This window comes from Petaurus breviceps, unplaced genomic scaffold, assembly GCF_028583685.1.
Source record: "Petaurus breviceps papuanus isolate PSGF00001 unplaced genomic scaffold, PetGlider_PUasm1.0 90062, whole genome shotgun sequence".
NCBI lineage: Eukaryota > Metazoa > Chordata > Mammalia > Diprotodontia > Petauridae > Petaurus > Petaurus breviceps.
The window spans coordinates 1701-16688 of record NW_027187171.1 but is presented as its reverse complement, the minus strand read 5'-3'; the positions used below and the strand labels follow the sequence as shown (position 1 = coordinate 16688).

General features: G+C 40.5%; 1 protein-coding gene across 1 annotated transcript in view; it reads right to left on the bottom strand.

Moving 5' to 3' along the window:
• Positions 1-14691, bottom strand: part of LOC138176649 (zinc finger protein 665-like) — an 82211-nt gene extending 67520 nt beyond the window's left edge. Inside the window, 3 exon segments of the mRNA XM_069107430.1 lie at positions 8758-8846; positions 12978-13473; positions 13969-14691. Of these exon segments, the coding sequence (XP_068963531.1) occupies positions 8758-8846; positions 12978-13473; positions 13969-14433 (1050 nt within the window). The 5' untranslated portion in view covers positions 14434-14691.
• Positions 14692-14988: the final 297 nt, after the last annotated feature.

Below are 14988 nucleotides of genomic sequence, written 5' to 3'. Positions count from 1 at the left end.
AAATGACTTGCCAAAAGTCACACGGCTAGTTAAGTGTGAAGTGTCTGAGGCTGGATTTGAACTAATGTCCTCCTGACTCCAGGTAGTCTATTCACTGTGACACCTAGCTGCCTGGTTTTATTTCTTTAAGGACAGCACTGTAATAAAATCTGCATTAGTAATGTGTATGAGAGCATTGTAATAAAATCTGTATTAGTAATGTGTATGACTTGTTAAACTGATGGGCAAATACTGTACAAATTTTGTAGTTATTTTTAGTGGCATTTCCCTTTCTACTAGTGTCTCTTGTGTTTTGTTCTTAGACAGAATGTTCTCGGGTTTTGTAAAACAAAAATTTTTGGTGGCCTACAACTTTGATGAAGTCATTCTCAATTAGTTATCTTTGAGGATTTCCAAAGATTTCCCAAGTAAGCCATCATATCATCATCAAATTGGCAAAATTTTTCTTTCACCTTCTTTCACTTCTTTCTCTTATCATATTGCTTTTGCTAACCGTCCTAGAATTCTATCAGATAACAAATAGCAACTAAAGCATTCTCTTTTTGCTTGTTTAGGGTTTGTTTTGTTTGCTTACTTTTTTGGAGGGTTCAAGGCTGGGCACTTGGAGCTTAAGTGACTTGCCCAAGGTCACACAGCTAGTAAGTGGTAAGTGTCTGAGGCCGCATTTGAACTCAGGTCCTCCTGACTCCAGAGTTGGTGCTCTCTTCACTGTGCCACCTAGCCACCCCAAAAGCAAGAATTCTTGCTTTAATCCTGTGTTTACTGGGACAGCTCTTAATTTATCTCCACTGTACAATGTACTCTACTGTACTTTTGCTTTTGTTCTTAGGTATATATTTCTTATAATATCTTTAAAAAAGGGCCCTCTATTGGTATACTTTGTAGGATTTTAAGCATAAATTAGTATTGTACTTTGTTGAAGGTTTTTACTGCATCTATTAATATAATTATGGAGTTCTGGATGTTTCTGTTTTTAATGTAATTATGCTGTTTTCCTAACATTGAACTATCCTTGCATCCTGGCATGAATCTAATTTAATCACAATGAAAATTTCTTAGTTATATTGTTGTAATCTGACAGGATCTTATTTAAAAATTTTGAATCAATGTTCTTTAATAATATTGGCTTATACTTCACCTTCTATGATTTATACTTCCCTGGTGTATTTAGTAGGATTATATTTGTCAGATAAAAGGACTCCATTAGAGTGTCATCTTTCTTAATTTCTGAAACTAATTTGTGGTAGTCCTGGTACAAACTGTTCTTTAAAAGTTTAATAGAATTCTATAAATCCATCAGGACTATAGTTTTTTCCTTCCTTCAGTAGTTCCTTTATAGCTAGTTCTATTGTTTTGTCTGAGATTGGATTATTCAAGATATTTATTTGGTCTTCTGTTAGTCTGATTATTTTGTATCTTTGAGGATACCATAGTCCTGTTTTCTCAATTTAGGTGGCAATTAACATAGGAGGACATAGAAAATGCAGATAATTTTTTTTTAAATTCTCCTGGGTTTTCACTCCACCTTACTCATCTGCTATTCTTGCTGATTTTACTTTGTGCCCTCTTTTTAGTCAGGTTTTTCCTTTTATCTGTTCTACTTCTCCAAAAGACAGAGAAGAGCATGAAAAATCTCCTGCCATGATAGTATTACTGTCTGTCTTCTTGTAATTCAATTAATTTTTCCATAATAAAGTTAGAGTCTAATGAATTTGAAGAATATTAAGTTTAATAAGTATGTGTTCATTGAACATGGCTTCTTTCAGTAGAATGTAATATACCTGTTTATCTCTTATTTTGAATTTTTTTCTTTGTTTGATAACATTTCTGCAAATCCTGTTTTTTAATTCATATAATGCAAAGTAAATTTTGTACCATTTCATTTTTATCCTGTGTCTGTTTTTTAGGTGTGTTTCTTATAATCATCTTATGGTGGGGTTTTATTTTGTATCTAATCTGTTACTTTTTCCTTTTAATAGACTGTTTAATTCATTCACATTTAACATTATAAGAGTAAGGTTTATATTTTGCTCATTTATATCTAATACTATTTTTTCCCCTAATTATGATTTCACCCCCTTGTTCCTCTTCCTCTGTAAAAATAGTACTTTGTGTCTACTTGGTTTGAATTAATCTAGTTTAAGGTAACTCTATTTTCATAGGCTCTCCCTGCCACCCTCAGTCTTTCTCCTTCCCATTTGTCACCACTTTCCCAATTTTTAATTAATGCCTTTTATCTAGAAAGTTCTTTCCCTCTTTTTTTCCCTCTCAGTTAAGGAGTCAAGTAAAATCTCCCTTTCTCTGCTCTCATTAAAATTGTGTTCATAAGTTTAAAAACAATTATGTCCCTTTCTAGATTTCTTTCCTTTGTTCTATATGCTATTTCTCTTCCCTTTATGTCTAACTTAGACTTTTATTCTTTGAATCATGTACTTTATATTTATTCCTTCTTTAGACTATGTATTCCTCACAGAATTAAAGCTTCAAACATACCCATTTTGAGACCCTCTTCTGAACAGCTTCTGTTATTGTCTTGTAGATCGTGCCCTTTCCCCCTTTTTGTTGAGCCTCACTTGTAGAAGTATTAATTCCTAAGAGAGAGAGAAGATGGAAATATTTTCCCATGATAGGAATTTTCCCATCTCCCTAATACTATTTCTCCCTATCCTCTTACCACTCCTTGAATCCTCACAACCATTTTCCCACCATTTCCCATCAAATCTTCTCTCTAGATCCATGCCGTTTCACCCTTCTGAATGTCAGTTACCCTCAGGAAGTCTGACGGCTCTTTGCCTAAGACAAGACTCTGTCTATGGAGGCACAACAGTCTCAGAAACAGTGACCTCTAAGAATCAAATCCTGGCATATTATACCCACTAGGAAGCCCTCATCTCCCATTATGGAACATCTCTTCCTACAGAGTGTTCAATGGAAGCCCCACCATGATCCAAGATTCCTGCCTTTTCTCTGTTTCAATCCTTACTCTTGCCATTTCACCCATTCTCCTGTAAGTCCTCTTCTTCCTGAGAGACCATAGGAGTTACTTTCTATTTATGGTTTATGACTGACTTAATTAGGGTTCACCACCTTCCCCTCTACTCATTTCTCCCCTCTCCCTTTTTGGGAACCCTCCCATGCTTCAGTCCCACAAAAACTGATTAATCTGTCGACAAGCTGTTGTAAGCATTTGTGCATGATGTTTTGGGCTTGTTTCCTCACTATTGGTTTCTCCATTTAAGCACCACCTTGATCCATGTCTCCTTGTATACTTTGAGAAGGAAATCTCTTAACGGTCCCTCTGCAGTCATTCTGTTGTTGCTATAACCCCATAGAAGTCTGTTTTTTTCAAGACCCCTACCCTTCTTTTTCTCTCCCAGGTTACATTACTTATGCCTTCCTTGGTTTCTGTTATTTCTTTACTTATCCTGTATTCTTATTACCTGGAGTATTTGTAAAGCAATAACCTGCTTACATTTTGTTTTTGTCATAGGAATGATTCAACTGTCTCACTTTTATTTAATATCCATCCTTTTTTTCCCCCATTAATGATTAGGCTCAGGATTGAAAGGCATATAACCTTAGGTTTCATTTTGAGCACCTCTCTTCTTCAGATCATGTTATTCTATTCTCTCCTATGGTTTGAGGTGTGGACTGACTAGCCTTGTGTTATTCAAATACCTTTTCCTTCATATTTGAAGATCTTTCTACTGGTTGCTTATGAAATTTGTTGTTGGCCATTAGAACTGTTATTTAACCACTGTCTTGGAATTTGCAATATAGAGGGGGTTTTTTTCTTCTTCTGGAGGTAGTCTGTAGGCTCTTTTGACTGGCACTTTGTTTTCTGTGTTCAGAAGGTCTGATCAGTTTTCTTGTTTTGTTTCTTGCATTATAACGTTTAGGTTTTTTGACTTGCATTCTTCTGGGAGACTAAACATCCTCAAATTATCTCTATGCATACTGTCTTCAAAACTGATGTGCTTTGCTTATATGAAGATCATGTTTCCTTTTAACATTATTGCCTTTTACTTCTCTTTTGCCTGACTGTCCTTCACTTCTGTGTATTTACATTGACAATCAATTATCCTCTTTGGCTTCTTTGGTGAAACTGCTACCAAGGTTTCAACTTTTTCTGTTCTATCAATTCTTTCTGCTGCACATGCCATAAATTCTACTTTCATAGTTCTTAATTCTCTCTTGAATCATTCAGGAACATCCTTGCTGTGCTTCCCTGCTCTCCTGGGAATCCACAGGGTACTCTGTCTCATTAGGTATTGATAAATTTTCCTTTATGCAATGATATTTATTTAGAGATGTATGGACTCATTTACCTGATTTAGAGGCCGTATTATCTTCTGTTATTAAAGTTTTTCCTGCCGGTTTATGTGCTTTTGCTCAGTCTCTGAAACTTCTTCCTTCTGAGATCTCTGTTAACGTCAGTTTTTTTCCCCCCTTATATTTCCCTATAACTTTGTGGCCCTTTCTCTTTGGTTGTGGATTCTCTGGGGACTAGACCTCAAAGCTGTCTTAGTCTCCTCCCAAGCCGGGAAATTCATTTTCCATTGGCATCAATCTCTGTCTCAAGTGTCTTCTAGGGGGAATTAACTGGTTTTACATGAATTCCAGACTCCTTTCCTTTAGGTCTAGTGGAATTCAACACACAACAGCAACCTACCATTCCCTTGGTTCCTCAGCTGTCTGACTGAGCACTGTGGATACCCCAGCAGAGCAACCTTCCATAATTTTGCACATTTGTCACAAAAGAGGGTGAGGGAAAAGACAGAACTGAGTTCTATTACTTGGTACAGGTTCAGGAGGATAGGGGATGACTGGCAGAGAATGCAGGAGCAGCAAGGGAACTCCAGAAACAAGTCTATGGGCCTGGTTGTGCTGCACTGGCAGAGTGTTGTGGGTGGTAAGGAGGGAGGTGCTGAGTGAGCATGTTAGCAATTAGCCTTCAGGGCAGCTAGGTGGCGCAGTGAATGGAGCACTGGCCCTGGAGTCAGGAGGACCTGAGTTCAAATCCAGCCTCATATACAACACAAAAACTAGCTGTGTGACCTTGGGCAAGTCACTTAACCCTAACTGCCCTACAGCAAACAGAAAAAAAAGAGTCAGGAGGAATTCGCTTTCTCAAGTATTAGTTACTTCCTTAGGGTTCTTGGTGTCTCAGAGCATAGATACAGCTCTTATGTATACTTCTTATTTTGTAGAGCCTTTAGAAGTCATGCAGATCAGAAAAAAAAGTCTAGTTTTCCATCCAATTGGCCATAAAACCCCAACTGGAACAGAACTTCTTGCATTAACATCAACTTTTAAATCAAGATTTTTAGATTCCACTTTCAAAGATTCTTACCAGTCAATCAATCTACAGATATTTATTAAACGCCTGGGATATATGACAAGCACTGCTAGATACTAAGGAATACAATTAAAAAAGTCAGGCAATCTACAGTCTGGGGCAGAGAAAGGGGAGGAGGGCCCTGGGGCAGGAAGCATATATACATGTAAGTAAATACAAAATATAAAAGTTAAGTTTATTATTTATTATTTAAGGGAGAGGAGCAGGGTTTCACAACTGGAGGCAGAAGAAGATGAGAAATGAGAAAAGGCTACAGCAGGATGGCAGTGCTTAAATTAACATGAAAAGGAAGTCAGATCCCTACTTAAGAGTCAGAGATGAGGCAGCGATGCATTCTAGGAATGGGGGGACAACCTATGTAAAGGCACAGAAAAGGAGACAGAATTTCCTGTACCAAGAATAGTTAAGCAGGTCAATTTGCTGGAAAAAAAGAATGCATGAAGAAAAACACAAGAAATCTTAAGAACTAGAAGGTTGTGCAATTGTGCCAAGTGGATACGCCCCACATCTGTCACGTGGACCAGGGTCTAAAGGCACTGCAAAGAAGAGGGTTCTAGAAACTGGACCTGTTGTACAAAAGCCCAGAGTAAAATCTGACAGCTTGTCACTTTTGGTGTTAGGGTTACTGACTATGGCCAATCAAATCAAAAGGAAAGTGTGGATGAGGCTGGAAGTATGACAAAGGTCATATGGTTCAGGAAATAAAACCATAGACTAGTGACCCAGCACACAGTATAGAAGACTAGAAAAGCTCAGCCTCAGAGGAACTAGACAAATACTGGAAACTAAGAACAAAATAAAAGGACTTTGGGTCAGAACCTGTCTCAGAGTTCTAAGGCCCTAAGTCATATGGAGCTGAACTCAAGGCATGAAGTTACTAGACTTCATGTTACTTCATTACTTCTACTTACTTGAAGTTATTATTCAACCAGAGCAACAGGGCACTAAGATCACAACCTGACACTGGGCAACAAGCACAAAGGGAGATTCACATAAATACAGATTCAGCATTTTAGCCCATACTTAAGATGAAGAGGTACTGGTAACTTACTAACTAATCATTATGAGCGCTCTCTAACATTTACTTTCTTCACCCCAGTTTGGATTACTTACTGTAATATTCTGAAAATTCTACATGAAAATCTTTCAATTACATTATTGTCTGCAGAAAGCATCTAGCTAGTCTGATGTTCAACCATCTGTCTTGTCAAAACCAAGAAAATCTTTAGAAGGAAAGAAAATCCTCACAATAGTAACTGTTATTATGATAATACTCAAATAGATCTGTGATCTCATCTATTTGACTTCATCCATATCAGTCCCTCCATGGAGACTCTCGTCCATCTCTCACATGATTCATTCACCACAGAGGATCCACCCAGTGTGCTGGGGGATCTTCTTCCCTTTCCCCTGACCTCCTGAGAATATGATGGAGCCTTCAAGCTATCTAGTACATTTATATATACCATGCTTTAAGATTTGCAAAACACTTTACATATGGAAACTCATTTAATCTGTATTCCCTTTATAGCCCTAGATATTTCAAAGGGATAAAGAGGGAAAGAGAATGCAGAGCACAGGCTATTCATTTGAGCTGTTGCTGTTTAAGTCAGGTTTAAAAATTTCCTGGATATTATTAACATTGGTAAGTTACTGGGCAGCCCTTTTTTCTTCAAAAGGCATAGTTTGAATATTATCAGGTAAATTAAGTACATTTCCAGTAAGACCAGGTAATTTTTATTGTAGCACTTCACTTGCATAACAGTACCACACCAGAACCAGTGGATTCTCTTACCAGTTCCCTATTTATGTAATTTAATAACTGTATCACATTTTTCCAATAGGCTAGTTATAAACTGTATCCCAAAAATTTTAGAGCAGTTTTAAGCTTTAAACATTTAATAAGTATTAAACGTTTAAAAATTAAAACAGCACTAAGGATTTTGGGACACTTTATACGTGTATTTTGAGTGACCATTTAAGGAATGAAGGAAAAATCTTTTTAACATGATGCACAAAGACAGGAGCTCAGAAGTGAGTGGAAGATTGAAGAAGGTATCAATGCTCAGCTGAGGCCTCGGGAAGCAGAGGCTCTCAATATACTCTCCATTCAAGGAGAACTGAACTCAATCGTGGGAGGGCCAGGGCCAAGAAATGGGGATAAGTAGGTCAATCTATTTCTAACAGTTTGACAGATCTATGTTAGTTAGCCTGACATAGCCATGATTACTACACAGAACACCATTTTTCTGGTGCAAAAGGTAAAAATCCTAGAATTGGATCCCACCCTATCCTTTCACCCCTTCATTTGCCTCTCAAAATACTTGAAACATTCTCCCCTGCTCCATTCAAATGCACAGTATTCAATATTCTCTTCAAACCTAGCTCCCACCATTACTTAATATGAACCCTCTACTGTAGCAAGGACATTATATTCACACTGATTATTGCAAAGAGCATGTTCCTTATCTCTTTTGGACATGTGATATTTTTATTCTTTTACTTAAAAATCTATTTTCTCATCCTCTCCAATCAAAGAGTACCCATTTTTAGGGGCAACCAGGTGGCGCAGTGAGTAAGAGCGCTGGCCCCTGAGTCAGGAGACCCAGGATCGGTTCCGGCCTCAGATATTTAGCACCCATACAAAATAACTGGCTCTGTAACCTTGAGCAAGTTACTTAACCCCAACTGCTTTAAAAAAAAAAAAAGAGTACCCATTTTTTCAGTACTCATATCCTATATTCTAAACCACATTAATCTTTTCTGTCTCTGATGGCAGGCAGATGGATAGATAGACAGAGAGATAGATAGACAGATGGACAGACCTTGCTTTCTATATCATAAATTATGACACTTATTGCTTTGCATTTCTTCTTATTTTTTTTATATATATCAGACTTGGCATTCAAACAAGATTATAATGTCCTTATTTCTAAAGACTCTATTTTACATTTGCTTTGTATCCTTCAGAATGACTGCCATACCAGTGAGCACATTTTTTTAAATGGCTTTTATGCTTTAGCAGTGTAAGGAGTTCCCAGTTGGGCACTACCTGTACCAATGCAATGTACCTTATCTGCAACTCAGAGTCTTAGAGTTTCCTAAAGCACTGAGAGGTTAAATAACTTGCCCCATTAACACAAAGCCATTTTGCATCAAAGGCAGAACTTGAATCTGGATCTTGAACTCCTAGGCCAATTATCCACCACACTAAGCTACTGTGTTAGCACCTAACAGACTAAAATGAATGACAGTTGGGCAAAGAAAATAGGGAGTATTCCCTACAGAGTCCACCATCCCTCAGAACAGGTTCAATGTCTGGGGGTACAAAACAGAAAAGTGACTGTACTGAGACTCAAGTCAGCACTGTAGGAAAAGGAAAGGACCTTTTAACTCACCTGAAAGCTGGCTACTGGCAACACAGCAGGCATTCCCTCCTTCTCTGTTCTTCCCTCTTCGAGAAGAGGAGAATCTTGAGAAGTCGGAACTAGGGAGAAGAAAATGAAAATAAGATCAGTGCCCAGGCTTTACAAATTCAGAAAAAACGGCAAGGGCACCTAGAGCTCTAACTTTATGTCCCTATATTGACAGCACATTTCCAAGGAGAGAATTTAGATCTGAACAACAGACATACAGCCTGGTCTGTTTAATTATTCTGTGTCTAATCTAATATGCCACGTGGAGTGTAAAATTCAGTATTACTGCCATAGTTTTTTCTCCACGTATGAGGAACTATCTCTTCAAGAATACAAAATAAATCAATTTTATGACTTCTTTTCAGAAAATTACTTCCTAAGAAATGTCAGATTTTCAGTTAGATTTAAAGTGCTATATCATTGTAACAGCACATATGAGACTCAGGACACAAGGGGTCAAAGACCACACTTAAGCACCATTGCACGTCACTGAGCAACTCCACCCATCTTACTATACCTTAGTTTTTCATCTATAAAAGTAGGTTAATTATATGTCTTATTCACCTCACGGGGCTTGTAAATGATAAAAAAACATTCTGAATGAAAATTTTTAGTGCTGAACCCTAGCCATCACTCTCCCTCATAACCATCTATGTCAATCATATTCTATCCAGGTACCTGCACCACTCCAACTTTTCCACTGTGCTCTCCAAAAGCCTAATTTTGCTTTTAACAAACTGTCCCTCATATTAAACTTCTTCATGTCATGTTCCATCCAGCTAGCTATCAGAGAAATCTAGCTTTCCTCAGAAGATTCTGCATCTTTGCTCATTCACATTAGTACTAGATGTGGCTTTTTTCCTCCCCTCACCCCATTGCCCTCAACATCCCGCATACAGACACACTGGTAGAGGGGGTCATGTTTCTTGCTCCTCTCTACCACTCCCTGGCTCTCTCCCTACTATCCTCACTCAGTAACACTTCCTCCTCTGGGATTTACTCTGCTCAAATAGCCCAAACCATCCTGGTAGCTACTATTTATTGGCCCCAGTTCTTTTTTCCTCAAAGAGTTCAGTATCTGGCACAAGGACTTCCTCTCATCTCCATTCTTTATGCTGAAGACTTCAATTTAAATTTGTTGATGCCCCCAACTACCCTTTCTCCCAAATTCATCCCCCTCAACAACTCCCAAAATCTATACTGTCACTCCAGTTCAGCCACCCACAGGTATAGTCCTACCCTTGATTTCATTATTATCTACAAATAATAGTCCATAACTCTGAAATTCTTCTTTTGCATTGTAACTTTCTGTTTTTCCATCTCTCCTTGTGCATCACACCATTCTCTAGCTTCCTAAACCTATTCTCCATCTTCACTGCAACTTCCTGTTACTCTTTCTACCTGATTTTACAATCCATACTCTGGCCCTATATTCTTCCCCTCAAAATCTTGACCAGTTAACAGTTAGTTAACCAGTTCACTGCCTTCAATACTTAAATCTCATGACCCAATGTCCTATTGCCATTGAGCCCTTTCCAAACTCGAGCTTTGGATGACCAGCTTTATCCACCTTGTCAGCTCCTATTGTGGTGCTTTCATATGTCACTAGAAAAAGTCAAACAACCATCCTCATTAGGTCCAGTAAAAATATTATACGATCTCAAGTGGACCTATAAAACAATTCTTTAACTCTTCCCTAATTTACTATCCCAATCTCCAGAGGATATACCAAACATTCTCTCCACTCTTCAATACACCCACCCAACCCCACTCTTCCTTCTCTCAGTAGACCATCTTGCTTTTTAACTACAAGATTGAGGTCAACTATCAGCAGCTCCTTCCCTCCCCCAACTTAACACTAAAATTACCTCATAGCATACATCTCCCTTTCTCTCTTCCTTTGCTCCAGTCTCAAAGGATGAGACTGCTTGCCTTGCCAACAACTCCTCTATTAGTATCCTTGAATCTATCTTCTCCTTGAATTTGTTCCCTTGATAAAAACCTCTCCTCACCCAATGGATCCTTTCTTGCTTCCTTTAACCATGCCCAAATCTCCCTACTCTTTTGAAATTCTCATTTCTCCTTCTCCAATTATTGTCCTATCTCTCACCTCTCCTTCAAAGCTCTAGTCCCAGAAAAAGCTGTGTAAATTCATTGCTCCCACTTGCTCACCTCCCTACTTACTTCTTTTTTTTTTTAAAGCAATCGGGGTTAAGTAGCTTGCTCAAGGTTACACGGCCAGTTATTTCTGGGTGTGGTGCTGAGTATCTGAGCCCGGATTTGATCCAGGTCATCCCGACACTGGAGCCGGGGCTCTTACTCGCTGAGCCACCTGGCCGCCCCCCCTACTTACTTCTTAATGCCTTAGGATCTGGATTCCATCTCCACCACTCAATTGAAACTGCTGTCTCCAAAGTCACTAATAAACTTTTTATTGCTAAACTCAATGCCCTTTTCACAGGTCTCTGCTTCCTTGACCTCACCATAGCATTAACACTATTGCCCATTCCCTTTAGGGAGATTACTCTTATACTTCTCATTTTTTCTGTCTAACCAATTTCTTCTCAATTTCCTTTGTAGCATTTCCACGTCCCATTCTATCTAAGGCAGGTATGTGCACAGCAGGGCTCCATCCAGGCACTCTCCTCTTTATTCTTTCCAAGTGATCTCATCATCTCCCAAGAATTCAACTGCCATCTCCCTGCAGATGACGCCCACATATACATATCTACTCCTCATCGGTCTGAGTTCCAGTCCCACATTTCCAACTGCCACCAAGACTTCTCCACTTGAATGTCCTATAGGTTCTTCAAATCCAATCAACACATTCAAAACTTAACTTTTCTTTGCCCTAACGTCCTACTAACTTTCCTATTTCTGTCTAGATAACAGGATTCTTCAAATCACCTAGGTTTGCATAACAGGCATAATCCCTGACAAGTCATTCTCACTCACCTACTCACATCCAGTCAATTCACAAGTTTTGTTGATTCAACTTTCTCAACAGCTCTCAAGTTTTTGCCTTCTCTGTATAACTCTAATTCAAGGACCATATCATTTATGTGGATTATTGTAAGAACCTGTTAATAAGTACCCTGTATCCCACTCTCTCCTTTCTCCAATCTAATCTCCATAAACCTGCCAAACTGATATTCCTAAAGGGCACGTCTAACTATGTCATTCCCTTGAATAAGTCACTTCAGTAACTCTTCAGCATGTAAAGCCCTTCCTTCACTATCTGGCTGTAGCTTCCTTTTCAGACTGATTACATAGTAGTCACCCTCCTATACTCTACATTCCTGCTAACCTGGCCTACTGGCTGTTTCCCATGTAAGATATTCCAGTTCCTACCTCTGTGCATTTGTACAAGCTGTGTGCTTATCCCCATGCCTGAAATATTCTCTATCCTCAACTCTACTCTTAGAATTCCTATATCGGGGGTGGCCAGGTAGCACAGTGAGTAAGGGCACCGGCCCCAGAGTCAGGATGACCTGGGATTGAATCCGGGCTCAGACACTTAGCACCCACCCAGAAACACCTGGCCATGTAACCTTGAGCAAGTTACTTAACCCCAATTGCTTTAAAAAAAAAAATTCCTATACCCATTCTGTCTTCTTTCAAGGCTCAGCTCAAGCACCACTTCCTTCAAGCAGCCTTTCCTCTAGCTGTTATCATCCCTTCTCAGTCTTGAAATCATTCTGTATGTATTTTGTAGCTGTCCTATATCTGTTGATTCCCCTAAGACAGAATGTGTATTCTTTGAGGATATGAGCTGTCTTATTTTTCTATTTGTATCCCCAGCCCCTACCACTGTGCCAGGAACACAGGAATAATATTCATAATTGTTTACTCATTCACTGAGGCAAGTCCTATAAGAATTTACAAAAGAGATGAATATTTGATTGTTTCCTCTGTCTTTTCACTCCCACAAAAACAGCCCTGAAAGTATGTTCTCCCATTTTATAGCCAGAAGCTATACAAATAGGCAAGGGGAAGGAAGGAGTGAGGTGTGGGAAGGGGGAGAAAGGAGGCAGACGAGGAAAAGACCCAGCTGGATAACATAAAACAAAAGAATCAACTTAGAGATTAAAAAGGTTCTCACTCCCTGTCCCCAGACTCTGGGTAGTATCTGTCTTCTAGAGACCTCCCTTCACACCCTGATGAGAGTTGACTTTTTCCTTCTATCATTCTGCAGCTCTCACCTTCCTCCTCAAGTATTTGGGTCAAATCCTCCACCAGGGTGACCACCTCCTCAATGTTCTCCGGATGCTGTGACTTCACCCAAATCCTGATCTCACTGGGCAAGATGGTCAGGAATTGCTCCAGCACCAGCAGCTCCAGGATCTGCTCCTTTGTGTGAATCTCTGGCCTCAGCCACTGAAGACAGAGTTCCCAGAGCTGGTTCACAGCCTCACGGGGTCCAGCTTTCTCTGGGTATGAAAAACATCTGAAGCTCTGGCGAGAAGCCTCATGGTTAAATTTTTCTCTTCCTAGGGTGGTTACCTGTTCCCTTGAATCATCCCTATCTTGTGCATGCATTGCCAGGATTTGGGGGTTCACAGAGATGGTCATCATGTTATTCAGGGCCATCATCTCTCCACCTGGGACTGTCACCATGGACTTCAAATCTGAATTCCCAGAAGAGAGCCAGTTCCCTTCAGCCTCAGACTGGACACCTGCATACATTCTTGAGGGGTGCTGTGGACAAAGATACACACACATATATGTATCATGGTTAAACGAAAGGACCAAGATTTCTTAGTCACTCACCATCTGACTTCAGGATCATAAGATTGTTAAGAGACTCTGGACATACAAATAACCCAGAAAGGGAGTAGTGGCCAACAGTGGAATACTTTGTTATACAAGGTGTTAATTTCACAGTATTGTTTCAGATACACACAACTGTTCAGTTTTACACACACGAGTATAGACAGACACACGTACATATATGCATATATATACATATATACTTCTATTTAGTGCTTTTAAATTCACATTTCCTTACAACTACCCTGTGAGCTAGTTAGTAAGCCTTATGATCTGCATTGTACAGATGAAGAAACTGAGATCTCAGTTGGGTTAACTGATTTACCCGAACAGAGAACCAGGACTTGAACTCAGACCTCTCCTGACTCGGTGCCCTTTATCTACGCTATGCTGTTGTTGTTTTTTTTTAACAGAAATACACACATGCAGACAAACACTACAAAGAGACTCCTTCTCCCACCACTCCATGCTGCTCATAGCTGAAAAATGCATGCATTTTGCTTGTGATGCAAACTCCTCGGGGGCAGAGACTGCGTCCCTGGGTCCAGGACCGCGGCGGTCTCTCCACCCAGCCCCTTTTCCACTAGGCGGGCAGCAGCTCGCGCCAGCCCGGCTGGGTCTTCGGAGGAGCCGGAGGGGCGGGAAGGGAAGCCCCGGTGCGAGGAGATGGTACAGGAAGCAGGAGGGGGAAAAACTCCTCCCGAGGCGAAGTTTGCGTCCAGCGCCGGCGGGCCTCCCCTGGCCCGAGGCCCGCACTCTGCCCCTGCGGGAGAAGCTCTCCCGCCGCCAGAACCCGACCGCTCGCACCAGAGACCCGCAGGGAGGCGCCGGCTCTGGGGCTTGGGGGAGGGGACTCTGGGTCCTCAACACCTGGTGGTTTGTGTCCATCAGAGTTCAAAGTGTGAGCGACCACGCAGCAAAGCCACCGCAGGCAGGGCAGACAATTACGAGCGAACAACGGCGCTGCGTGCGCATCCGCGCCCTCCGCACAGTAAGGACCCCAGCGGATTCGTCCGGAACTACGATTCCCAGAATCCTCCGGCCACAAACGTTTCTGAAGCCTGGGAAAGAAATCCTGGGCTTGGACTCTGAAGACGATCCTTTCAGTGTCAGTTCCAGTGGCGAATCCTGGCTCCTACTCTTACCAGCAGCCGCCATAATTTTTTTTTTTGCCAGCAAAAATGAGAGGCTAGATAGAGGTATGAGGAGTTCTTAGCCTTTTTGTGATTGTCATCGACCCTTTCTGCAATCTGCTTTAGGTCCCCTGTCACAATGTTGTTTTAATGCCCAACATAAACTACATATAAAACGGATTACATTTAAATACATTTGTCCAGACTCCGCCCTCCGCGCAGCTCGCGCTTTACTTAGTGCAGCACCTCGAGCTCAGATTGTGAGTCAGGACAGCTTCCTAGGTCTCCCCACAGCATCCACGCCTTCAGG